General features: G+C 34.5%; 2 protein-coding genes across 2 annotated transcripts; both read right to left on the reverse strand.

Annotated features, from left to right (window-relative positions):
- Positions 1-2,143: 2,143 nt before the first annotated feature.
- On the reverse strand, positions 2,144-3,082 carry LOC140843880 (olfactory receptor 6C2-like). Its single transcript, XM_073214291.1, has one exon. It carries the CDS (start codon positions 3,080-3,082, stop codon positions 2,144-2,146), a length of 939 nt encoding a protein of 312 aa, XP_073070392.1.
- A 16,645-nt stretch (positions 3,083-19,727) lies between these two features.
- LOC140843780 (olfactory receptor 6C2-like) lies at positions 19,728-20,666 on the reverse strand. Its single transcript, XM_073214204.1, has one exon. The coding sequence runs from the start codon at positions 20,664-20,666 to the stop codon at positions 19,728-19,730; it is 939 nt and encodes a 312-aa protein (XP_073070305.1).
- Positions 20,667-27,966: the final 7,300 nt, after the last annotated feature.

Genomic DNA, 27,966 nt, shown 5'->3' on the forward strand with positions numbered 1-27,966 from the left:
TGGAATACAACTACGAAGCAAAACTGAAGGAACAAAATAGCATCAGACTCACAGACTGCAAGAAGGGACTAGGGTTACAAAAGGGGAGGTGTGGAATAAGGTGGGTGGGGAGGGAGGGAGAAGGGAACTGAGGGATATTATGATTAGAACACATGGTGTTGGGGGAGGTCTGGGGAAGACAGTGCAGCACAGAGAAGACAAGTAGTGACCCTGGGGCATCTTCCTACACTGATGGACAGTGACTGCAATGGGGTATGGGGGGGACTTGATAATATGGGTGAAGGTAGTAACCACATTGTTTTTCATGTGAAACTTTCATAAGAGTGTATATCAATGCTACCTTAATAAAAATAAAAATGGAAAAGAAAGAAAAGAAAATCAACCAAAAATATTTAGTCTAGTATGTATTTTTAGGATGTTCCTTGTAATTATTTCTTGAGAAGCAGAAACATTTACTTGAATAAATATTTCTTTGAAAAATCAATAAAACTAGTTTTGAATAGTGGTTCTACTCCTTGCTAGCAATATTCACTTTTTTAAACTTCCATTTCTCCACATTTCTCCAGTGTAAATTGTGATAATACATACAACCTGTAGGGTGATTTTCACATATTTCAATATTATAAATTTTCAACAAATTTTGGCTTCGATTTTATTTACTTCAATTATTTAAAAATAATTATTGTGACACAATTGTTACTTATACTCGTGCAATTCTTTATCTTTTATTCACAGACTCATGTCAGATGTTACTCTTGTGTTTTTCTCATCTCATATGAGTTTTCATTTTGCATCATCACAAATTTCAAACCATCATATTGGAAAATTATCCATTATGTAACTAATATTTGTCCAGGTGCCAGGCATAAGGCATTCTAGAATTTGGCATATGAGGCAGACATTCCCCAAGGCATTTGCCATTCAGAGTAGAATAAGGACAAATAAACATGAAATTATAGTTTGGTAAGGTATGAAAGCAGCGGGTAAGAGATGACACTACTGTGAATGAGTCGGACTAACCCAGGCCTAGTGATACTATTGGTGGAATCACGAGACATGCTTAGCAAAAATTCCTGTGGGCATGTCATTTAAACTGGAGGTTTGGAAGTTGAAAAGGTAAGGGAAAGTTTCTTCCAACACAGTCCACGATACAAAAAGTGTCCTGAAGTAGGAGATCAAGGATCAAAGGAAATTTTACTATGCTGCCCTGTGGAAGTGGAAGTTGGTACAGAATGTTTTCAGTAATGAAATTCTGGTCTTTCTTTAAGGAATTATGCTTGGATGCATAATTTGGACTCACAATGACATTTTTTTCATTTAAAAAAGCAAGTCATCACATTAATATTTGTACTCACATTTTATTCTGTTTCTTTTTTTTCATTTTCAGTATATTTGGCTTACTACTTATTTATCATTCTTCTTGCTTTTGTGACTTTCCTTGGACTTGCTGCCATCTGTATGCTTAAATACTCTACACTCAAGATTTAGCATTTTAATTGGCACATCAATGTAAATCTGTGCTATGTAACTTCATTGGAGGATTTACCTTTAACAGGAATTACCAGGACATTTCTCTCTTCATTGTAACCTAATTCATGACCCTTTGGCAAATTTTAAATAACTTTTATATTGGATAAGATCCACTCAATAAAACATGTGAATATTGTCATCTTAAAGATTCTTCAGTAGTAAATGCTTCTTTCAAATCCTAAATCTTATACTTAATCCTTATTTTTATTTATCTTGGGTTTATGAAATTTTTCCCTGTAACACTTAGAAAGGTATTGATTCTTCTCAATACTACACCTCTTCTTATTTGAGGTTTTTGGTTTGCTTTGTCTGTTTGTTATACCTGGAGGAATTGAGGGCACTGTTGCACTAATGTTTTACAATAAATTTCCCAATCCTTTTAGCATTGGTAAGGAAATATTAAGAGTGAAGTCATGCTTAGATGTCCTGAAACACCTATTCTCACTTTTCTTCATTAAGATTATTATCTCAAAGAGGTTTCTTTACAAGACGATGAAAGGGGTGACATGACCAGGGTCAGCACTGAATGGAAGGCCGAGTCTGGACTGGGAAAAGAGAAAATTAGATAGAAACTGAAGAAAATATGCTCAGGGGTCCTGACACCGATGTTTCCCTAATTCTTTGGCAGCAATATAAATCTTTTGACCAAGTTATTAAAGGCTCGTTTCACTTGTTTATTCCTCAGAGTGTAAATAAATGGGTTCAGCATGGGGGAAATGGAAGTACTGAGTATTGACACTCCCTTATTAATGGCCATTTCATCTTTTGCTGAAGGTTTGATATAAACAAATATGCAGCTGCCATAGGTGATGGAAACAACGATCATGTGGGAAGAGCAGGTGGAAAAGGCTCTTGTCCTCTGCTGGGCAGAGGGGAGTCTTAGAATTGTTCTGATGATATACATGTAGGACAGAACCACACACAGCAGAGTCATGAGGAAAGTCATCACAGCACAGACAATAACCATCTGCTCTATGAGCCATGTATCTGAGCATGAGATCTTCAGCATAGGGTTAGCATCACAGAGAAAGTGGTCAATGGCATTAGAGGCACAGAATCCCAGGTCCAGTCCCAAGCTGAGTGGTGGCAATATGATCAACAAAGAAGTCATCCAACAGCAGAAGACGAGCCTTTTGCAGACCCTGTAGCTCATAATAGTCATGTAGTGCAGGGGTTTGCAGATGGCTACATATCGATCAAAGGACATGGTGGCCAGGAGAAAAAATTCTGTTACTGCAAAAACATCTGTAAAAAATAGTTGGCATACACAAGCATCATAGGTAATAGTCCTGTCACCTATTGATAAGCTGTACAAGAATCTAGGAATGCAGGCAGAAGTGAATGAGATTTCTAAGAAAGAGAAATTTTGAAGAAAAAAGTACATCGCAGTTTTAAGGTGAGAATCCACTAATGTGAGGATGATGATACTCAGGTTTCCAGTTACACTCAACATGTAGGTGATCAGTAGAAATATAAAAATCAGAATCTGTAGCTGAGGGTCATCTGTCAATCCCAGGAGGATGAAACTGATTGGAGATGTATGGTTTTTCATTCCTCAGTCCTGAATTTTGCCCAATCTGCATCTAAAGAGAGAGAATTAAGATCTGAGAAGATGGTGGGAAAATAGTGTTACAATGGGCTTTGTTCAGAAAAGCCAAATGTATTTTACATGTATTTTGTTTTACTAAAAATGAATTTTAAAAATAATTCATACTTTTGGCTCTGTTGATAGCATATCATTACATGGATCAGAAATCTGGTTTTCAAATGTTTTTTACTACAACATATGGTAAGACAGACATTTCATATTGCAGCCCAATGTACATGTTCACACCCACACAAATACTTGACACACATATATTGGAAACAAAAATGACAATAAAATACTAACCCTTAGATGCTCTGCTCTCTGATGTTTAATGTTCTAATGTATCTCATTAAAAATAAATACAAATATCATCAAATTGCTTTTATAGCCTACTGAAAGGTCATGACCTGTATTTGAAAAAATATCAAAAATTTTATAGGGCTTTTTAATAAAAAAAGAAAACATGATTTTCCATGATAATTTTTAAAATGGGCATTATCTTTTTAATTTGCACTTCAGAATTATTTCATATCACATATTTTTTCTTAAGAATATTTCCCTTATCAATAACCAAAATTTTACCCAGTTTCACCATCTACTTGTAGCATTTTTTCCTGAATAAATTAAAAACTCATGATGTGTGTTTGTGACACAAGATGTTTCTAGATCCATCTACCAATGCAGTTGAAGGCTCTTTTCCCCTGCACAAGTCATCTTACATAGACTACCTGTCTGGCAAGAAATTTTATCTGTTTTTTTTTTTCCCTCTCCCTCTTTTCATCAATTTGCTGATTCTGACCTATACCTGGCACTTTGTGATTCTTTCCTCTCTTTTCTGCTTGAACTCTTCAGAAAAGTCCTTCCAAATCTCCGAAGCCACATTAAGAACTTTCTCTGTGTTTTTGTAACACTTCACGTTTAACAGAGGATGTAAAAAATTGGTTGGAAACAGGATTTTCATCTTATTTAATGTAATAACTGCAAAGTGTAGGAGACTGAGATATAGAGTTAATTCAAGGGTAATATTTACCCTCAAACTTAGATGAGTTATATTATTATTTATGTGGACTCAATTTTAAAACTATCCTGACAACTCTACTTCTGCCATATCTAGAATCTAATTTAGAAGACTCTTGTTGGTTTTTATGTTTGGTGTAGGCAATATTCCGAGTGGCTCCTAAGTCACACTGTGACCTGACTATATACTCAGCATATATATACCACCTGCATTAAGGCAAAAAAGTGTTACATGACTTATCACTGTGTTTTACAGAGAAATAGCTTTCCTTTTATGAATTCCATTCATAATTCCTCAATCAACCTGCCAGAAGTATATAAACCACAGATTAAAACTCAAATTCTGGCTTTGACCCATCAGCTGCTCTGTGGTTGATCCTACTTAACAACAACTAACTACACTAATTCCTGCTAAAATGATTTTGATCTCCAATTCTTGTTTAAGGCCATAAATAAGTTGATGATAAACCATATCATTTGTTATACAAATTTGAATTTACTGTCTATGTGGTTTCACTTTATTACTTTAAAATAGTTCTTTCCTTCAGAAGTGGGACATATTTTGTACCGACCATCTGCCTATTTCCCATAGTAAATCTCCAGGAGTTTTCAGGTTTCATTAAGGGGGACAAGAATGACCTGGTTTGATGTTTGAGGATGAGCAGGGCACTCACATGAATGAGAACCTCACACAACTAAGAATAAATTAAATGAATAGTCACAATAGATTAAGCAATTAAAATAATTAGGTTGAACATAGACTTGAGATATAGAAACATATACACCCACCTACCTCTTTTTTCTTCAGTCTTAACACCACTGTGCCTTACACAAGTCTGAAAAATTTAAGCGATGTTATTGCTCCTAAATGTCTTGAAAAAATTAATTGTCACTATTGTTTGACTAATGTATGTTTTCTTCTTTTGTCTTTTAGAAAACTGAACATATCACAGAGTGCAGGGATCTAAATTATGTCAGCAGGTGATTTCCAATATAAGGTTGCTTTGAAAAGTGCTTCTTTTCACCTATTTCTAGGTGACCTACTATTTGTTGATATACAAATCTAGCTCTATCAAAGCCTTCAATCAATTCAAAATTATAGACGTTTGGATTTTATTCCACAATTCAATTAATTCTTCATCTCTTTAACCTTGGTAAAACATATGAAACTGTTCTTAAAGAAAATAAGTTTCTAAGTCTATCAAAGTCTATAAGTATAGTGGTTTAAGTTGCTTATTTATCCTTGAACGTCCTGAGGGTAAGAAGAATGAGGAAAAGTTTGCATAGGCATATATGTAGACACAAGTCCCAGATGAATTAGGATCCAAAGGTATTTATGAATCTTTTGTGTAACGTTTGGGCAAAGACCCTGAAACAGGCAGCCGTGGAGACAATGTCCTCAGAGAATTGAAGATTCCACAGTGATATTCAACACAGGACTTTAGATAAAATAAAAATCTAATGAAAAAGAGCAAGCCTACCTTTTCCTCCTTTTATTCAATAACATCTCTAGCTGCTAATTACCGTAACAGAACATAATTACCCCTTTTCTCTTTTGGTAACATTTTTATCTTAAGTAATTGTTATGTTTTATTAAAAAATTAACATAAAAATGGAAAAATTAAGCTTAAACTTAATAACCACCCTTAATGTCTCTATTTTATCTCCCATAAAATTCCATGTAAATATATTCTTATTAACTGATATATTCACAAATATGAAATATCCCTTATGGGCTGGTTTTTCAAATTACTTTGATAATTTTAAAAAACCTGTTTTTACTCAACAGTTATACGTTTGTATCATCACTTGGAGAATATGTATTATTTCTTTTGGTACCTTTCATCAGAATTTTAAATGAGTCCTAACAGTTCAAATTTTGTGATTTCTTAAAGAAAACTTTAATTATTATAAAGAATGACAACCTTGAGCTTTTCATATGATACCACAATTTTATTATAAATATTTCCTTTTAAATCAACTTTTATCTGTAATGGAGACATTTTTGTACAAAAATCTTTTTCCTCTTAGAATATTTCCTAAAACTGAGCATTAATTGTTAATACTTATGTATCAATGACTTGTAATGTGTATTGCACATTTATCACCACTTGTAAGTTGATCTTTAAATGTGTTTATACTATTTTCTTTACAGAGACCCTCATGTTACTTTTTAGAAAAAACTTTCAATTTTCTGAATAGGCCTCATATGTTTTTCATATCCTTCATACTTTATACTTTATTTTTTTTGAGAGGGCATCTCTCATATTTATTGATCAAATGGTTGTTAACAACAGTAGAATTCTGCATAGGGGAGTCAATGTTCAATGCACAATCATTAATCCATCTCAAGCCTAATTCTCATCAGTCTCCAATCTTCTGAAGCATAAAGAACAAGTTCTTACATGGTGAACGAATTCTTACATAGTGATAAGTTCTTACATGGTGAACAGTACAAGGGCATTCATCACAGAAACTTTCGGTTTGGATCACGCATTATGAACTATAAACAATCAGGTCAAATATGAATATTCGTTTGATTTTTATACTTGATATATATGTGGATCCCACATTTCTCCCTTTATTATTATTATTATTTTTATTTTTAATAAAATGCTGAAGTAGTAGGTAGATGCAAGATAAAGGTAGAAAACATAGTTTAGTGTTGTAAGACAGCAATTGTAGATGATCAGGTGTGTGCCTGTAGACTATGTGTTAATCCAAGCTAGACAAGGGCAATAAAACATCCACGGATGCAGAAGATTTCTCTCAGAACAGGGGGGGTGAGGTTCTAAGCTTCACCACTGTTGATCCCCAATTTCTCACCTGATGGCCCCCCCTGAGACTGTGCCTGTCTTAGGTTGTTCCTCCCTTGAGGAATCTTACCCGTCTCTGGCTAACCAGTCATCTTCTGGGGCCATACAGGGAGATGTAAAGTTGGTAAGTGAGAGAGAAGCCATATTGTTTGAAAAGGTTAGCTTTTTACTTCTTTGCAGATTTATGCCCTGTGGTTTCTATGCCCAGCATTTGCCTTGAGGTATCTTTACCACTTGGAGGAATTATGATAGTCAGTAAATTCGATATGAGGCACGAATTCTATTTAAGGGTTGTAATTAGGAAGGAAGAAAAAAGCTATAGAGGTAGCAGATGGAAGAAAACATGGGAGGATTGATTATTTCTTTGACATATCTTCTTGTAGGGTAACTTAAGTATGTATACGTTTTAAACTACTAACTAAATTGTGCACACACATTAACATAATAGGAATTCAGTTACATAAACAAAGCAGATCTATAATTACCAGCCATCTCCAGTGAAGCCAAGAAAACCAGTTAGGCACCCTAAGCATTTGTGAAAATTTGTCTATGATATGATGGATATTGTCCAACTGTACTTGAAAAGTCTGAGAGAAATCAGACAAATTAAAGCAACCCATTTCTGGGAAATTTTCACATCCCATATGTTCTTTTAACAGTAGATAGTCTATAGTCATAAGATTTTGGAGTGCTACAACTTGCATTTCTCCTAATTCTTGGTTGAGTTCCAACAGTATAGATCCAGTCAAATTTGTTGTTTTACTGTATGCACAGGCCAGCTTAGATATCTCTTTCTTCATTCCAATGGCAAGTCCAGGAAATGGTGGGATGAATGCAGCTACAACTGCAGCATCGCCTGGATGTTTGTGGAGGTTTTTTGATGATCATCTTCTGGTATGAGTCTTCCAGAGAGTGCTGATGTTGGAAGTTCTTCTTTATATTGTATCTTAGTTCATTTTCTGGGTAGCCAAATTAGGCTTTGATCTTCTGTATAAAAACAAACAGACCCTTTGCCCACACTTTGACATGCCCTCTATACCACTGTGTAGAACTCACTGGAGGTCAGCACACAGGAGCTGCTTTTTTTTTTTTTATAAAGAGAAAGGAATATTATCAGAAAAGTGTACCTCCATAGCCGATCATCTGACACCCTTTAAGTGATCAAAATTAAGGATATTTAAAGCATGTGTTAATCTTTGATTCACCATTAGTTTTATCCTATCAAGGAGTAATCCCCCTTTTCTTTCTCGCTTTCTTTTTTTTTTAATCTTTAATCTATACTTACATGAAGAATATTATGTTTTTTATGCTCTCCCCTATACCAGGTCCCCCTATAAACCACATTGCAGTTACTGTCCATCAGCATAGCAAAATGTTATAGAATCACTACTTGTCTTCTCTGTGTTGTACAGCCCTCCCCTTTCTCCACCCCCATGCATGCTAATCTTAATACCCCCTTTCTTCTTCCACCCCTTATCCCTCCCTGCCCACCAATACTCCCCAGTCCCTTTCTCTTTGGTACCTGTTAGTCCATTTTTGGGTTCTGTAATTCCACTGCTGTTTTGCTCCTTCAGTTTTTTCTTTGTTCTATACTCCTCAGATGAGTGAAATCATTTGGTATTTCTCTTTCTCCACTTGGCTTATTTCACTGAGCATAATACCCTCCAGCTCCATCCATGTTGCTGCAAATGGTAGAATTTTCCCTCTTCTTATGGCTGAGTAGTATTCCATTGTGTATATGTACCACATCTTCTTTATCCATTTATCTACCGATGGATGGACATTTAGGTTGCTTCCAATTCTTGGCTATTGTAAATAGTGCTGCGATAAACATAGGGGTACATCTGTCTTTCTTAAACTTGATTGCTGTGTTCTTAGGTTAAATTCCCCCTTCGTGAGGCGCTGGGTTCTTGCAGGTGTGGATGTGGTCTGGATATTGTCCTGTGTCCTCTGGTCTCCATTTTAGGAAGAGTTGTCTTTGTTATATTTTCATAGATAAATGTGGTTTTGGGAGATTTCTGCTGCTCTACTCACGCCGCCATCTTGGCTCCCTCCCATACTTTATACTTTTTAAAGGACTCATGCTGTTTATTTTTGTACTTATTTCTAATATTCATTAATTTTATTAATACTAAATAAAATATTTAATTAAAATATTTAGTAAAAATTGTTTAACATTTACTAACATCTAATAAAAGGTTAAATACTTCAATATTGATTTTAATAGTTTTCTATGAAAAAGCCAGAGTAACAAATAGAGGAAATAACAAATCTGGAGGTATCACACTTTTTTATTTGAAACTATACTACACAAACCTACAGTTAAAACTCTATGGTTCTGGCATCAAAACAGACACATAGAACAATGGAACAGAATAGCCTGCCCAGAAATAAATGTCCACATACATTATTTGACAAGGAAGCCAAGAACACTCAGCAGGGAAAGGAATATTTTCAATAATAGTGTTGGGAATATTGGATGACCATATGCAGAAAAATAGAACTGGGCCTCTGTCTTATGCAGCTCATGAAAATTAACTGGAAATGGACTAAAGACTTAAATATAAGACTTGAAATTATAAAGTTCCTAGACAACAGAATAGGGAAGAACCTGCTTTACATTAGACTTTGGAATAATATTTTGGATATGACACAAACCACAAGTGACAAAAGCAAAAATCAGTAAGTAAGACTACATCAAACTAAGAAAATTTTGCTCAGAAGGACACAATCAACAAACTGATAAGGCAAACTACCAAAGAGAAGAAAATTTTTGCAAACAGTATCAGATAAACTGTATGGATGGCCCTCAAAAATTCCAAAATATGTAGGAGACACATACAACACAATAGCAACAACAAAATAAAAACATGATTTAAAAAATTGTCAATTGAACTAAACAGACATTTTTAAAAAGAAGTCATCCACTTGGTGGACAGGTATGTAGAAATATGATCAACATTATAAATATTCAGGAAAGGCAAATCAAAATCACAATGAACTATCAGTTCCCACCTGTTAGTATGGCTATAATCAAGAAAACAAGAGGTAAAATATTAGCAAACAGAATTCAAAAATACATCAAGAGGATCATACACCATGATCAAGTGGGATTCAACCCAGAGATGCAAGGATGGTACAACATTCGAAAACCCATCAACACCATCCAGTACATCAACAAAAAGGACAAAAATTACATGATCATCCCCATGGATGCTGAAAAAGCATTCAACAAAATTCAGCATCCATTCATAATAAAAACTCTCAACAAAATGGGTATAGAGGGCAAGTATCTCAACATAATACAGGTCATATATAACAAACCCACCGCCAACCTAATACTTAACAGCAAGAAGCTGAAAGCCTATGGGAACAAGACAAGGATGCCCACCTTCTCCACTTTTATTCAATATAGTTCTGGTAGTCTTTACCATGACAATTAGACAAAACAAAGAAATAAAAGGCATCCAGATTGGTAAGGGAGAATATAAATTGTCACTGTTAGCAGATGACATGATATTGTACATAAAAAAAATCCTAAAGAATGCACTCCAAAACTATTAGAACTAGTACCTGAATTCAGAAAAGTTGCAGGATACAAAATTATTACCCAGAAATATGTTGGCATTCCTATACACTAACGAACTCACAGAAAGAAAATCAAGAAAACAATTCCATTCACAATTGCATCAAAAATAATAAAATACCTAGGAATAAACCTAATGAAGCAAGTGAAAGACCTATACTCTGAAAACTACAAGACACTCATGAGAGAAATTAAAGAAGATACCAATAAATGGAAATACACCCCATGCTCACAGATAGGAAGAATTAATATTGTCAAAATGGCTATCCTGCCTAAAGCAATCTACAGATTCAATGCAATGTCTACCAAAATACTGACAGCATTCTTCAACAAACTAGAGCAAAGAGTTCTAAAATTTATATGGAACCACGAAAGACCCTGAGTAGCCAAAGTAATCCTGAGAAGGAAGAATAAAGCTGGGGGGATTACATTCCTCAGTTTCAAGCTCTACCACAAAGCCACAGTAATCAAGACAATTTGATATTGGCACAAGAAAAGAGCCACAGACCAGTGGAAGAGAATAGAGAGTCCAGATATTAACCCAAACATATATGGTCAATTAATATATCATAAAGGAGCCATGGACATACAATGGGGAAATGACAGCCTCTTCAACAACTGGTGTTGGCAAAACTGGACAGCTACATGTAAGAGAATGAAACTGGATTACTATATAACTCTATATACAAAAGTAAACTCCAAATGGATCAAAGACCTGAATGTAAGTCATGAAACCATAAAACTCTTAGAAGAAAATAGAGGCAAAACTCTCTTGAATATAAACATGAGGAACATCTTCATGAACTTACCTCCATGGGAAGGGAAAACAAAAGCAAAAATGAACAAGTGGGACTATATTAAACTAAAAAGCTTCTGTACAGCAGAGGACACCATCAATAGAACAAAAAGGTGTCCTACACTATGGGAGAATATATTCATAAATGACAAATCTGATAAGAGGTTGACATCCAAAATATATACAGAGCTCATGTGCCTCAAAAAACAAAAAGCAAATTAACCAATTAAAAAATGGGCAGAGGATCTGAACACACAATTCTCCAAAAAAGAAATTCAGATGGCCAACAAGCATATGAAAAGATGCTCCACGTTGCTAACCATCAGAGAAATGCAAATTAAAACCATAATGAGATATCACCTCACACCAGTTAGGATGGCCAATATCCAAAAGACAAACAAGTGCTGGCAAGGATGTGGAGAAAGGGGAACCCTCCTAAACTGCTGTGGGAATGTAAATTAGCTCAACTATTGTGGAAAGCAGTATGGAGGTTCCTCAAGAAACTAAAAATAGAAATACCATTTGACCCAGGGATTCCACTTCTAGGAGTTTACACTAAGAATGCAGGAGCCAAGTTTCAGAAAGACATATGCACCCCTATGTTTATCACAGCACTGTTTACAATAGCCAAGAAATGGAAGCAATCTATGTGTCCATCAGTGGATGAATGGATAAAGAAGATGTGGTGCATATACACAATGGAATATTATTCAGCCTTAAGAAGAAAACAAATCCTCCCATTTGCAACAACATGGATGGAACTAGAGGGTATTATACTCAGGGAAATAAGCCAGGCGGAGAAAGACATGTATCAAATGATTTCACTCATCTGTGGAGTATAAGAACAAAGCAAACACTGAAGAAACAAAACAGCAGCAGACTCACAGAACCCAGGAATGGACTAACAGTTACCAAAGGGAAAGGGACTGGGCAGGATGTGTGGGAAGGTAGGGATAAGGGGAAAAAGGGGCATTATGATTAGCAAACATAATGTAGGGGGCATGGGGCACAGGGAAGGCAGTACAGCACAGAGAAGACAAGTAGTGATTCTGTAGCATCTTACTATGCTGATGGACAGTGACTGTAATGGGGTATGGTGTGGGGAATTGATAATGGGGGGAGTCTAGTAACCACAATGTTGCTCATGTTATTGTACATTAATGATACCAACATAAAATAATAAAATAAAATAAGATGGGACAATTTGAGTTTGCAAATAGCATAATGAATTTAATAAAACATAGATAATATATTTTTAAAATCTGTGATCATATAGTCTTTAAATGGAAATTGATCACCAGTGGAAGTCACTAGGACATCACATTACTACCACAAAACATTGATAAAGGAGGGAATGCTCCTTTCTACCTTTCCTTGGAGTCAAATACCTTATCAAAAAAGCCATGAATTCACAGAAATACAAAAGAAAACAATGTTTTAAAACCTATTAAGAGAAGAATGAAGCTCAACAATGCGTTACTGTGTGCTAAACACCATTTGTGAATTATTGATGGGGATATTCATAATAGAAATATCAGGCTGCCAAGACCTGAATACACTGACTAATCTAAGCATTGCTAACAGTATGTCAAATGTGCATTATAAGGGTCACTATGTGGTGCAACAGAAAACATACCACCTCACCTATTGATCATTTTGCTAAAACCATGAATCTAAATAAAATCAATAATTAAATCTAGCTAACATGTAAGAAGAAACTGGATGATTGAGAAACAATATAAGTAACTCCATAAGGAAGCAATCAGTTAAATATTCAAAGATGCCATTAACTACAAATGACCTAATTTCTCCCTTAATTAAAGCAAGAAAAAGTGAAAGGATCATAAGGAAATTTTCAAATGATATAAGTAACATAACTACCAAAAGTAATGTTAGATTTTGATACAAACACCTTACCTAAAAGAAATACAAAAAAAAAAAACAAAACATCTTTATGTGACCCAGGGAAATATGAATACACACACAATATAAAAATCTATTAAGATTTATTGATAATATTAATATGTGGGATAATGGCATCATGGTATTATTCTTATTAAGAAATTTTCCTTATCAGCTAATCATATTTACAGATAAACTTGTGGGTGAAATGTAATGAATGTTTGGGTCAATGGTATAAAGTGAAATGCCAGCCAAAACATAAAATATCAGAGAGTGATAGAGAAAAGTATTTTTAATATATTGATAACCATGGAAACCAGACAATGAGTACATGTCTGGTAATTATTGTATCTTGTCTCCTTTTATGAATGTTAAAAATCCCCACGCAAGAACATTTGCAAAACCGAGGTTACTGAATAATTTTCTATAAAATTTATCTGCTTGATGAGATTGGAATAAGTCACTACTCGTAACTGGCTATGTGTAAGGCAAGCACACGGCCCTCTTACCTGTACCCACCCCTGAGTCAGCTCTCGGGGACAGAGTGTCATTGCCTAATGATAGCAGAACTCTTTGGCTTCTAACACAGCAGGAAAGTCACACCAGTTTAAGCAAACTCCCTCATCTTAGCCATATTCTTCAATCTGTATTTATCGTGAATAAAATAACTATTTAATCTCATCTGAATCATGAGCATGTTTATCATTTGTTCGGATCTCACATTGAGATAATGTGTGAATAAATGGCAGCGAAGAGCAACCAGGTTATGTTCTAGAAAACTAATATAATGGATAACATATACATTTGTGACCAAGCTATGAGCCCAGAGGATGAACCAGGCTTGAATAGAAAATTATTTGTCATCTTTGGTTAAAGAAGTCAGAAATCTGTGGTGTGACAGTAGTTACATTCACTTGTATCACTGAGGACTTGATTTTCAGAAGTTGAACTCTACACAGTTCATATAGTCATGTACATAGGCTAAGGAACTCCCACTTGGAGAAAAAAGCAAAAATAAAATATTAACTGAAGTATATATGTTGTCTGGATTTAAGATTATGGATTAATAGCATAGGTTATGGTAGAATCAAAGAATCAGAGAAGTTAAATATCTCAGAATTCTGAAGTGAAGCACAACCATAGGGTGAGGATACGTGCCCAGATGCCTTCATCTGGTTGAGATGTGGAAGGCCACTAAACATTTTTGGTATTCAGTTGGGGCTAAAAATTGGAGAGCCTTTCTCTCAAACACCCTTAAATATTGAGAAATCCATGCAGGGCCATCTATGTTCTTAATTGGCTCATCTGAGGAGGCTCTGCACAGAACAGATGATTAGCAATTAGAAAAAAGCCTAGAGGCAGGATTTCCTCAATGAGATTGAACATCCAGGCTAAAGACCATTTTTTCTTTTCTCTTCTCCTCTGGTTTTTACTTCTTTTTCCATTTCCACTTATTACTTATTTCTCTATACTTGTTACCTGATTTTTAATGTAATTTTACAGTTTTTATAGTATATAATCCAATTAACAACATTTATTACCATTATTTTAATATTCATAATGGATATCATATAAATATATTACCTTTTACTTTTATCATACTTTGTTAATAAAATTAATTTTGTTAAAATTTAGTACTTACAGATATTTCTTTTATGGGTGTTGAATTTTGTCAAATGCTTTTTCAGCATCTCTGGAGATGATCCTGTGGTTTTGTCCTTTTTGTTGACATGGTGTATGTTGATGGATTTTCAAATATTGTACCATCCTTGCATCACAGGAATGGACCCTACTTGATCATGATGGATGATCTTTTTCATGAATTTTCAAATTCAAGGTGCTAATATTTTGTTGAGTACTTTTGTATCTGTGTTCATCAGGGATACTGATGTGTAGTTTTCTTTTTTTGTGGTGTCTTTGCCTGGTTTTGGTATTATTCTTATGCTGGCATTATAGAATGAGTTTGGAAGTATTCCCTCCTCTTCCGGTTTTTGGAAATCTTTAAGGAGGATGGGTAGCATGTCTTCACTAAGTCTTTGATGAAATTCAATGGTGAATCCATCTGGTCCAGGGGTTTTGTTCTTAGGTAGTTTTTTGATTACCAATTCAATTTATTGCTGTTAAATAGTCTGTTCATATTTCCTGTTTTTTCCTAGGTCATCCTTGGATGGTTGTATTTTCTATTTCGTCAAGATTATTCAGTTTGTTAGCAAATAATTTTTTATAATTATTTGTATTTATTGTATCTAATAATTGTATCTAATAATTCTTTGTATTTCTGTGGTGTCCTTAGTGATTTTTCCTTTCAAATTCTATTTGTGCGCATAGACTCCCTTTTTTTCTTGATAAGTCTGCTAGGTGTTCATCTACTTGGTCTATTTTCTCCAAGAACAAGCTCTTGCTCTCATTGATTCTTTCTATTGTTTTTTTCTCATCAATTTTATTTATTTTCTGCTTTAATCTTTATTATGTCCCTCCTTCTACTTGGGCCTCATTTGTTCTTTTTCTAGTTTCATTAATTGTGAATTGAGACTGTTCATATGGGATTCTTCTTCTTTCCTTAGTAGGCCTATATTGCAATATACTTCTCTCTTAGCATGGCCTGTCCTATGCACCAGAGATATTTTGGAGTTGAATTATTGTTGTCATTTCTTTCCATATGTTGCTTGATCTCTGTTTTTATTTGGTCATTGATCCATTGATTATTTAGGAGCATGTTGTTAAGCCTCCATGTGTTTGTGGGCTTTTTCATTTTCTTTGTGTAATTTATTTCTAATTTCATACCTTTGTGGTCTGAGACGATGGTTGGTACAATTTCAATCTTTTTGAATTTACTGAGGCTCTTTTCGTGGCCTAGTATATGATCTATTCTTGAAAACATTCAGTGTGTACTTGAGAAGAATATGTATCCTGCTGTTTTGGAGGAGGGCTCTGTAGATGTCTGTTAGGTCCACCTCTTCTAAATGTGTGGTTCAGTGCCTCTGTTTCCTTACTCATTTTCTGTCTGGTTGATCTGTCCTTTGGAGGTAATGGTGTGTTGAAGTCTCCTAGAATGAATGCATTGCATTCTATTTCCCCCTTTAATTCTGTTAATATTTGTTTCACATATGTAGATGTGCCTGTGTTGGTTTCATAGATATTTATAATGATTCCATCCCTGTGTTTCACTGATCCCTTTATCATTACGTAATGTCCTTCTTTGTCTCTTGTTACTTTCTTTGTTTTGGAGTTTATTTTGTCTGATAGAAGTTCTTCAACTCCTGTTTTTTTCTCCCTATTAGTTGCATGAAATATCTTTCTCCATCCCTTCACTTTTAGTCCTCGTACGTCTTTGGGTTTGAAGTGAGCCATTGTGGGCAGCGTATAGTTGGGTCTTGTTTTTTTATCCATTCAGTGACTCTATGTCTTTTGATTGGTGCATTCAGACCATTTACATTTAGAGTGACTATCGATAGGTATGTACTTGTTGCCATTTCAAGCTTTAGTTTTGTGGTTATCAAATGTTCAAGGGTAACTTCCTCATTATCTAATGGTCTTATTTAACTCACTTTGTATGCTATTATAAACACAATATAATGGTTCTGTTTTTTCTTCCTCCTTTTTCTTCCTCCACCATTCTTAATATATTAGGTATAATATTCTTGACTCTTTATCTATCCCTTGATTGACTTTGGGGATAATTGATTTGACTTTGCATCTGTTTAGAAATTAATTGTTCTAGTTTATTAATGTGGTTTTATTTTCTCTGGTCACAGCTATTTAGCCTTAGGAACACTCCATCTAAAGCAATCCCTCCAAAATACACTGGATAGATGGTTTGTGGGAGCTAATTACACCTTTTTATCTGAAAATTGTTTAATCCTTTCTTCAAATTAAATGATAATCTTTCTGAGTAGAGTATTTTTGGTTCATTGTATTAAATATATAATGCCACTCTATTCTGGCCTGTGAGGCTTCTGCTGAGAAGTCTGATGATAGCCTGATGGGTTTTCCTTTGTATGTTATCTTTATTCTCTCTCTGGTTCCTTTTAATATTCTGTCCTTATCCCTGATCTTTGACATTTTAATTATTATATATCTTGGTGTTGTCTTCATTGGGTCCCTTCTGTTGGGAGATCTGTGCCCCTCCATGGCCTGAGAGAATAACTGCTTCCCTAGATTGGGGAAGTTTTCATCAATTATCTCCTCAAAGTCACTTTCTATCCTTTTTCTCTATCTTCTTCTCCTGGTATCCCTATAATGCAAATGTTTTATTCTGTTTTGATTGGTCACATAGTTCTTTCAATGTTCTTTTATTTCTAGAGATCCTATTTTCTCTCTGTGCCTCAGCTTCTTTGTTTTCCTCTTCTCTGATTTCTCCTACTGTCTCCTCTGCTTCTCCTAATCTGCTTTAAAATTCCTCCATTGTGTGTTTCATTTCAGATACTGTATTCTTTAATGATTGAATCTTATTATTCCCTGTGGTCTTGAATACTTTTCTGTACCTCCATGAGTATGTTTATGATTTTTATTTTGAAATCTCTTTCTGTAAGATTAATAAATTCAGTTTCACATGGCCCTTTTCCGGTGTTTGTGGGATTTTTGTTTGAACCAGGTTCCTTTGGTGTTTCATATTTGTATGTGGTGCCCTCTAGTGCCAGAAGCTCTACTCTCTGGACCTGCTCAGCCCCTGGAGCAATGGCAGGGTTCACAGGTGCTTGTCAGGAAGAAAGAGCTGTTTCCTGCTTCTCAGTGCAGCGCCTCTCTCCACTGCCAGGGTCATTGGACCAAGCATGCAGGTAGAATCCTCTATGGTTTGTGCTTACAGCTGCAATAGGCTGGGCCTCCCTCTGGCTAGCCTGGTACAAGAGCAGTGGCAGCCAGTTTGCAAGCTGGTGCCAGCCAGGAGGAAGGTGCAGTGGGCTGCTTATTATGGTGGAAGGCCTCAGAGCTGGGTAGCCAGGCAGGGAAACGGAGCTCCTATAACTCTTGAAAGTTCCCAATCTGCTGGGCAGAGTGTGCCCAATTTTGTCCACCTGTCCTTTCTCCTGAGTAGCAAGCTCTCTGCAATCCTTGCCCCTTTAGCAGCCCTCCTGCTGTTAGGAAGTCTCTCAGACTGCCTGCCTTTCTTTAGTTCCAGAGCAGCCAGATGTGGGTCCCATCTTTCCACATGCAGCTGGAATCTCAGTCTCTCTAAGTATTCCACCTGTTTAAGTTTTCCAAGCCCACTAATCTCCAGAGCACCATGTAATGTAGGTTTGTACTACCAGAGCAGATCTCCAGGGCTGGGTCTTCAGCACTCTTAGGGCTGAAACCCCTCCCCACTCCATTTCTCTTCCTCATGCCAGTGATCTGAGGTTTGGAAGGGCTTGCATCCCGCTGGATCACAGCTTTGATACATTGCTCTGTTCCATGATATCTGTGTATGCAGTCTGTTGCAGCCTTTTTTCCTGTTGCTCTCTTAGGATTAGTTGTATTGACTATATTTTCATATTGTATGTGGTTTTGGGAGGAGGTTTCTGTCTCACTTCTCATGCCATCATCTTTAATCCCCTTTCAATAATTCATGCTTTTAAAATTTGATTTCTCCACATCTCCAGTGTAAATTATGAATACACATATATGTTGTAGGATTATTTTCAGGTTTATCAATATACATTTTCTACAAATTGTGGCTTACATTTTATTTCCTTTAGATATTTAAAAATAAATATTTTAACAAGATTGTTTCTTACAGTCATGCCATTCTTTATCTGTTATTCACAGATTCAAGTCATTGTTACTTCGATGTTTTTTCTCTTCATATGTTAGTAGCATTTGTTTAAATGCTCTACATTCAAGATCTAAGATTTTAATTGGGACATCAATGTTAATCTGTTTTATGTAACTTCAGTGAAGGATTTATCTTAAACAGGAATTGCCAGTGCATTTCTCTCTTCATTGTAACTTAAATCATGTCCCTTTGGCAAATTTTAAAGAAATTTTATAATGGACACGATCCAGTCAATAAAATAATATGTGTATCAAGTCATTTTTAAGATACTACATTAATAAATGCTTCTTTCAAGTCATAAATCTTATTCATATTCCCTAATTGAAAACTACTTTGCATTTATGAAATTTTTCCTCCCAACACTTAGAAAAGTATTGATTCTTTTCAATAATAAGTTCCTTCCCACTTGAGTAAGGTTTTTGTTTTATTTTTGTTTTTCTGTGTGCTTTCTTTTGAGTGATGATGTTCACTATTATACTAATTTTAAGATAAATTTCCCAATCTTTTCAGCAATGGTAAGGAAATCTTAGGAGTGAAGTCAAGTTTAGATTTCCTGAAACACCTATTCTCATTTCTCTTCATTACAATTATCATCTGAAAGAAGCTTTTTTATAAGGATATGAAAGCAGTTAATTGACCAGGGTCAGTACTGGATGGAAGGTCAAACATAGATGAGGAAAAGACAAAATTAGATAGAAACAGAAGAAAAAGAGCTTAGGGATCTGGACATCAATGTTCCCCTAATTCTTTGACAGCAGTATGAATCTTTTGAGTAAGTCATTAAAGGCTTCTTTCACTTGTTTGTTCCTCAGAGAGTAAATGAATGGGTTTAACATGGGGGAAATGGAAGTAGTGAGTATGGTTACTCCCTTATTAATGGGCATTTCATCTTTTGCTGAAGGTTTGATATAAACAAAGATACAGCTGCCATAGGTGATAGAAACCACAATAATGTGGGAAGAACAGGTGGAAAAGGCTTTTGTCCTCTGCTGGGCAGAGGGGAGTCTTAGAATTGTTCTGATGATGTACATGTAGGACAGAACCACACACACCAGAGTCACAATAAAAACCATCACAGAGCAGATAATCACCATCTGCTCTATGAACCATGTATCTGAGCATGAGATCTTCAATATTGGCTTAGCATCACAGAGAAAGTTGTCAATGGCATTAGAGGCACAGAATTCCAGGTCCAGTCCCAAGCTAAGTGGTGGCAATATGATCAGCAGAGTAGTCACCCAACAGCAGAAGACAAGCCTTTTGCAGACCCTGTAGTTCATAATAGTCATGTAATGCAGGGGTTTGCAGATGGCTACATATTGATCAAAGGAAATGGTAGCCAGGAGAAAAAATTCTGTTACACCAAAAGTGTCTGTAAAAAATAGTTGGCATACACAAGCATTATATGTAACAGTCCTGTCACCTGTTGATATACTGTACAAGAATCTAGGAATGCATGCAGAAGTGAATGAGATTTCTAACAATGAAAAATTTTGGAGAAAAAAGTACATCGCAGTTTTAAGGTGAGAATCCACTAATGTGAGGATGATGATGCTCAGGTTTCCAGTTACACTCAACGTGTAGGTGATCAGTAGAAATATAAAAATCCGAATCTGTAGCTGAGGGTCATCTGTCAATCCCAGAAGGATGAAACTGGTTAGAGATGTGTGGTTTCTCATTCCTGGGTCCTGTCTTTTTCCCAGTCTGCATGTAAAAGCAATGGAAGTAAGATCTGAGTAGAGAGTGGAAAAATTGTCTTACAGTGACTTTTGTTCAGAAAAGTCAAGCAATGTGTTTTACATGTATTTTGTTTTTCTTGATAATGAGTTTTAAAAATAAATCATGCTCTTGGCTCTATTGGTAGCATATCATTACATGGATCATAAACCTGGCTTTCAAATGTTTTTTACTACAACATATGGTAAGGTAGACATTTTATATTGCAGCCCAATGTACCTGTTCACACCTACACAAATACTTAAACACATATATTGAAAAATGAAAAGCTAACCCTTAGGTTCTCTACTCTCTTATGTTTATGTTCTAATATATCTCATTAAAAATAAGTACATGTACATTAAGTTGACTTTATAGCCTACTAAATGGTCATGACTGTATTCAGAAAAAAAATAAAGTTTTTATGGAATTTTTTGAATAATCTAGTCCAAAGAAAATAGAATCTTCCATGAGAATTTTTAAAATGTGCACTATTATTTTAATTTGCACTTTGGAATAGATTAGCTCATGGTATACTACTTCCCTTAAGAATATTTCCCTTATCAATAACCAAGGTTTTCCTTATTGTCACTTTCTGCTTGTAGCATTTTTTTCCTGAATGAACTAAAAACACAACAGTTGTGTGTGAAACAAGATATTTCTAGTTTCCTCTACCAATGCTGTCAAAGCCTGTTCCACTGCACAAGTCATCTTATATGTAGTACCTATCTGGCAAAAATTTTGTGTAATCATTTATGTGTTTTCCCTCCCCCTTACTACATCCATTATGCTGATTCTGACCTATACTTGGGTCTTTATGATTCATTACTCTGTTTCTATTTAACCTTTTAGAGAAGTCCTCCCAAATCTCCCAAGCCACATTAGGAACTTTCTCTGTGTTTGTATCACTCTTTATGCTTAATAGCAGATGTAAAAAAAATTTGTTGGAAATAGCATTTTCATCTTTTTTAATGTAGTAACCTCAGAGCTTTAGAAGACTAACATATAGAGTTAATTCAAGGTAATATTTATCCCCAGACATGGGTAAGTTATAATATTTATTATGTGGACTCAATTTTAAAACTACTCTGACAACTCTTACTTCTGCCATATCTTGACTCTAATTTAGAAGATTCTTGGTGGCTTTTATGTTTGGTGTAGGAAGTGTTCTGAGTGGCTCCTGAGTCACACCCTGACCTGACTATGTACTCAGAATATATATAATACCCACATTGAGGCAAAAAGAAAAAAAAAACCTTACCTAACTTATCACTGTTTAGCAGAGAAATAGTTTTCCTTTTTTGGATTCTACCCATATTTATTCAATACACTTGCCAGAAATATATTAACAACACAGAATAAAACTCTTAAATTCTGCTTTTGGACCATCATCTGCTCTGTGGTTGATCCTTACTTAATAACAAGTAACTACACTAATTCTTTCTAAAATGATTTCAATCTCCAACGCTTCTTAAAGGCCATAAATCATTTGATGAAAAACCACATCAATCATTATGCAAATTCTAAGTAACTGGCTATGTAGAGGTTTCATTTAATGAGTTTAAAATATCCTTTCCTTCAGAAGTAGGAGATACTCTGTACTCACCATCTGCCCATTTCCCATAGTAAATACCTAAGAGTTTTCAGGTTTTGATAAAGAATGCAAGGATGACCCTGGTTTGATGTTTTAGGATGAGTTGGGCACTCCCCTGAATATGTATATCACACAACTAACAATAAATTAAATGAATAGTTGCAATGGATTAAGCAATTAAAATAATTAAGTAGAATGAGAGTTGAGACAAAAAAGAAACATTACACCCACCTACCTCTCTTTTCTTCAGTCTTAACACCACTGTGCTTTACACAAGTCTGGAAATTTGAGCCATGTCCTTGCTCCTAAATATCTTGAAAAAATTAATAGACACTATTGTTTCACTAATACATGTTTCCTTCTTTTGTCTTTTAAAAAACTGTAGGAATCTAAATTATGTCAGCTGATGATTTCCAATTCAAGGTTGCTTCCAGAAGTCCTTCATTTCACCTATTTTTAGGTGACCTAATATTTGTTGATATACAAATCCAGCCCTATCAAAATCTTCAATAAACTCAAAATTATAGACTCTTGTTTCTTTTTACCACAATTCAATTAACTATCCATTGATCTTGGTAAAATGTATCAAACTGTTTCTTAAAGAAAATGATTTTCTTAGTCTCTCAAATACTACAGACATAGTGGTTTCAGTTGTTTCTTTATCCCTGAACATCCTGAGGGTTAGAAGGACGAGGAAATGTTTGCATGGCTTGTATGTGGACTCAAGTCCCAGATGAATTAGGATCCAAAGTTATTTATGAATCTTTTGTGTAATATTTTGGCAAGGACTCTGAAACAGGCAGCAGTGGGGACAATGTCCTCAGAGAACTGAAGATTCCACAGTGATGTGCAACAGAGGACTTCACAGAAAATAAAAATCAAATGAAAAAGAGCAAGCCTACCTTTATATCCTTTTATTCAATAACATCTTTAACTGCTAATTGCCATGAAAGGATACAATTACTTTTCTACTTTGGTAACATATTTTCACCTTATGTAATTGCTATGCATTATTAAAATATTAACATACCAAGAATGGAAAAATTAAACTTAAAAGTAATAGACACTTAATGTCTCTATTACACCCTTCCATAAAATTCCATGTAGTATATTCTTATTAATTGGCATATTCAGAAATATGAAATGTCCTTTGTGGGTAGGTTTTCAAACTACTTTGATAATTAAAAACAAACTTTTTTTACTCAATGGTTATAAATTTGTATCATATTTGGAGAATAAGTAATATTTCTTTTTGGTTTATTCCATTATGATTTGAAATCAATCCTAACAGTAGAATCTTTGTGATTTCTTAAAGAAAAAATTCACTCTTATAAGGAATGACTATCTTGAGCTTATTATATGATTCTATAATTTTTATTATAAACATGTTTTTTTATATATCAACTTTTAGGTGTGTTGCAGTCATTTTTCTATAAATATCTTTTCCTTTTTATAATATTTCCTAGAACTGTGCATTGTTATTACTTATTCTATGATAACAATTTGTGATATATGTTGCAAATATATGACCACTTCTAAGTTGGTCTTTATGCTATTTTCTACATGTAGAATTTCATGTTACCTTTCAGAAAAAAATTATTTTTTTCTGAATAGGCCTCACACATTTTGCATATCCTTTATGCATCATACTTTTTAAATGAGTCCTGTTATTTATATTTGAAATTATTTTTGTTTAATATTTATTAATTTTATTATTAAATAAAATATTTATTTAATAAATATTTAATATTTATGCAATTTTGTTTAATATTTATTAATATTGAAAAAAAGTTATATACTTTAATGTTGATTTTCATAGCTTTCTATGAACCAGAGTAATAACTAGATAAAATAACAAATCTGAAGGTATCACACTTCCTGATTTCAAACTATACTACAAAGCTACAGTTGAAACACTATGGTTCTGGCATAAAACCAGGCACATATACCAATGCAGGAGAATAGATGGCCCAGAAATAAACCTCCACATATATTATTTCACAAGGAAGCCAAGAACACTTACTGGAAAAAGGAATATTTACAATAATGGTGTTGGGAAAACTGGATGACCACATACAGAAAAATGGAATTGGACTCCACTCTCTCAAAGCTCATGAAAATTAACTGGAAATGAATTAAAGATGTGAACATAAGACTTGAAATTATAAAGTTCCTAGAAGACAGTATAGGGAAGAATCTCCTTTACATTAGTCTTGGGAATAATATTTTGGATATGACACAAAACCACAAGTGACAAAAGCAAAAATCAATAAGTAGGACAACATCAAACTAAGAAAATTTTGCTCAGAAGGACACCATCAACAAACTGATAAGGCAAACTACCAAACAGGAGAAAATTTTTGCAAATCATACCAGATAAACTGTATTTAGGACCTTCAAAAAATCCAAAACATGTAGGAAACACATACAACTCAACAGCAACAACAAAATGAAAACCTGATTTAAAAAATAGGCAGTTGAACTAACCAGGCATTTTTTAAAGAAGTCATCCACGTGGAGAACAGGTATATGAAAATATGACCAACATCATAGATAAGCAGAAAATGCTAATCAAAACCACAATGAACTATCAGGTCCCACCTTTTAGAATGGCTACCATCAAGAAAACAGTAGGTAATAAATGTTGGTGAGGATGCCAAATAATAGGAACCCTCCTACATTGTGTGTGGGAATGTAAATTGGTCAGCCCTTTTGGAAAACAGTATGGATTGTCCTCAAAAAACTAAAAATACAAGTGCCTTCTGATCCATCAATACACTTTGGGGACATAGACAAAGGGAATGAAAACAGGTGCTGAAGTGACATGCAATCCCATGCTTACTGCAGCATTATTCATAATAGCCAGGAAAGGAATCAACCTAATTCTCCGTGAACACATGAAGGAAGGACGAAAAGGTGGTACACATATACAATAGAGTGCTATTCAGCCTCAAGAAAGAAGGAAATTCTGACATTTGTGGCAACATGGATATGCCTTGAGGGCATTATGCTAAGAGAGATAACTCAGGGAAAGAAAGACAAATACTGACTGATAAACTGATCTGTGCAATCAAAAAAGTTTCTATGAAAATCTGTTTTCATAGAAACTGAGAGAAGAATGGTGGTTACCAGGAGATGGGGGGGCGGGATGGAGAGATGTCATTAAAGGGTATAACCTTACAATTAGAAGATGAATAAGTTCTGGAGCTCTAATGCACAGCATAGTGGTTAAAATCAACAATATTGTATTATATAGTTCAAAACTGCTAAGAGAGTAGTCTGAAAAGTTCTCACCAGAAAAGAAGTGATAATTATGTGATGTGACAGAGATGTTAATTGAAATTTACACAATGTTCTGTAAAAATTACATCTCAGTAAAAAAATTCATCATGAAGATATAACAATTACAAATATATATGCACTCAACATCATAGCACCTAAATATATAACACAATAATTAACAGACCTAAAAGGAAAAATAGAAATACTAAAATATTAGGAGACTTCAGGACACCAATTTCATCAATGATAAAACATCCAGGCAGAAATCCAATAAGGAAACACGACTTGAAAAAGACTATGGACAAATGGATCTAAAAGGCATACACAGAACATCCTACCAAATAGCAGCCATGTACACAATCCTCTCATGCATCTGCAGCTCATTTCTCCAACGTAGATCTCATGTTAGGCTATAAGCCTTAAATTTAAGAAGACTGAAACTGTATCAAGTATCTTTTCTGCCCCACAAGAGCATGAAACTAGAAATTAATACAAGAAAAAAATTGGAAAATCCAAAATATGTGGAAATTAAACAAAATGCTCCTGAACAACCAATATTCTGAACAATAGGTTAGCCACTAAATGCTTTTTTATGGAGTTAAAAATAAATAAACCAAAAGTATACATAATACGGAAGCATCACAAACATTAATTATTTCTAGGTCTTATTGAATTCCTTTTTGGAGAATGAATATTCTTGCATTTCAAATCTCCAGATTTGTTAAGATATTGTTATGCTTCAGAATTAGATTATATTGGTAAATAGTCCATGAGCACTTAAGAGGAATGTGTATTCTCCTTCAGTTTGGGGTTGTTACCGCTAAAGGTTATTTTGGACAAGGCAATTATTATTATTGCAGCTTTCTATGTCTTTTCCATTTCTCTGGACATGCTCTATCAATGTGGTTGATAAAAGGGGTTTTGAAATATTCTGCATAATTATGTATTTGTTAATTTTCCAACCTCCACTTTTAAAATATCTGTATATTTGTATTTCAAAAGAATGCCTTGTATAAGCATATAGTTTGACTCTGTACTTCATCTAATATGATAATCTTTGCACATTTAGATTTACACTTATCATCTTTTTGCTTGTTTCCTATTTTTCATTGTTCCAAAATCACTACAGTATTTAAAATTAAAAAAAGAATATCACACGCTGCTGTGGATTTGGTGCTAGAATTTTCATGTACTACTGGTGTGAGAGCACTAATTAGTACCATGATGTTGGAGATCTGTTTCTGGCGCCAATTATCACAAAACATACACCTTTGATACAATAATAGCACTCCTAAGTATACAATACTGAAGCAAAAGTAATATTTATGTGTCCCTCAAATGAAGAATAAAAATGTGCATAGCAGCATTGCTAATAAATACCACCAAAAAATGAAGTATGAAAAATGTGCATAGCAGCATTCCCTATAAATACCACCAAACTGGAATCACCCTACTGATCTTGAGTAGTAAAAGAATGAATTGGTATATATTTATGCAATGGAAATGGTCAATGACTTAATAAAACAACATGTATAAGCTCACAAATATAATTTTGGATGCAAAAAAACCAGAAACTGTGTGATTTGACTTATATAAACTCAAGAAAAGTTAAAAATAATTATTGCAACTGTTAAGGTCAAGACTCCTGTCACCTTTGAACAGATAAGTATTCTTTGGTATGGAAGGGGATTCTTTGATAATAATTTATCTTTATTCTGACTATGGTTACAAGGATGCATTCACTTTGTGAAAATTCACGAAGCATACATTTATCTGTATACATGATTTATATATTTATACATATATTTACATGTGGCTGAATGTACCTTATAGCTAATAATGTTATCCTTCATCCAAGATATCCAAATTACCAGTAAACACAAAAAAAGGTGTTGAATATTATTAATCATCATTGAAATACAAATCAATGGAACGAGATACCTGTTCACAGCCAATAGGATGGATAGAATAAAAAAGTCAGATATTAACAAGTACTGACAAAGTTGTGGGGAAATACAAATGCTCATACATTGCTGGTGGGAATGTAAAATGGTGCAGCCATGCTGGAAAAGTCTTGCACTTACACTAAAGATTAAATGTAGAGTATACTAGGACTCTATTCACCACAATTCCATTCCTAAACATATACCCAAGAGAAATGAAAATATATATCCACACAAAAACCCATACACAAGTGTTTATGGAAGCATTATCCACAAAAACAAAAATGTACAAAAGAACCAAATGACTATCAGTGGATGAATGAATACATTAAATGTGCTAGATTCATATACATTTATATTTCAAAGGGGTCCTATTCCAGTTTAAGCCTGTGCCTGTACTATAGTCAATATGGCAATCTCTGCATGACTGGTTATATTTAATAC

The sequence above is a fragment of the Manis javanica genome, chromosome 10 (assembly GCF_040802235.1).
Source record: "Manis javanica isolate MJ-LG chromosome 10, MJ_LKY, whole genome shotgun sequence".
Classification (NCBI taxonomy): Eukaryota; Metazoa; Chordata; class Mammalia; order Pholidota; family Manidae; genus Manis; species Manis javanica.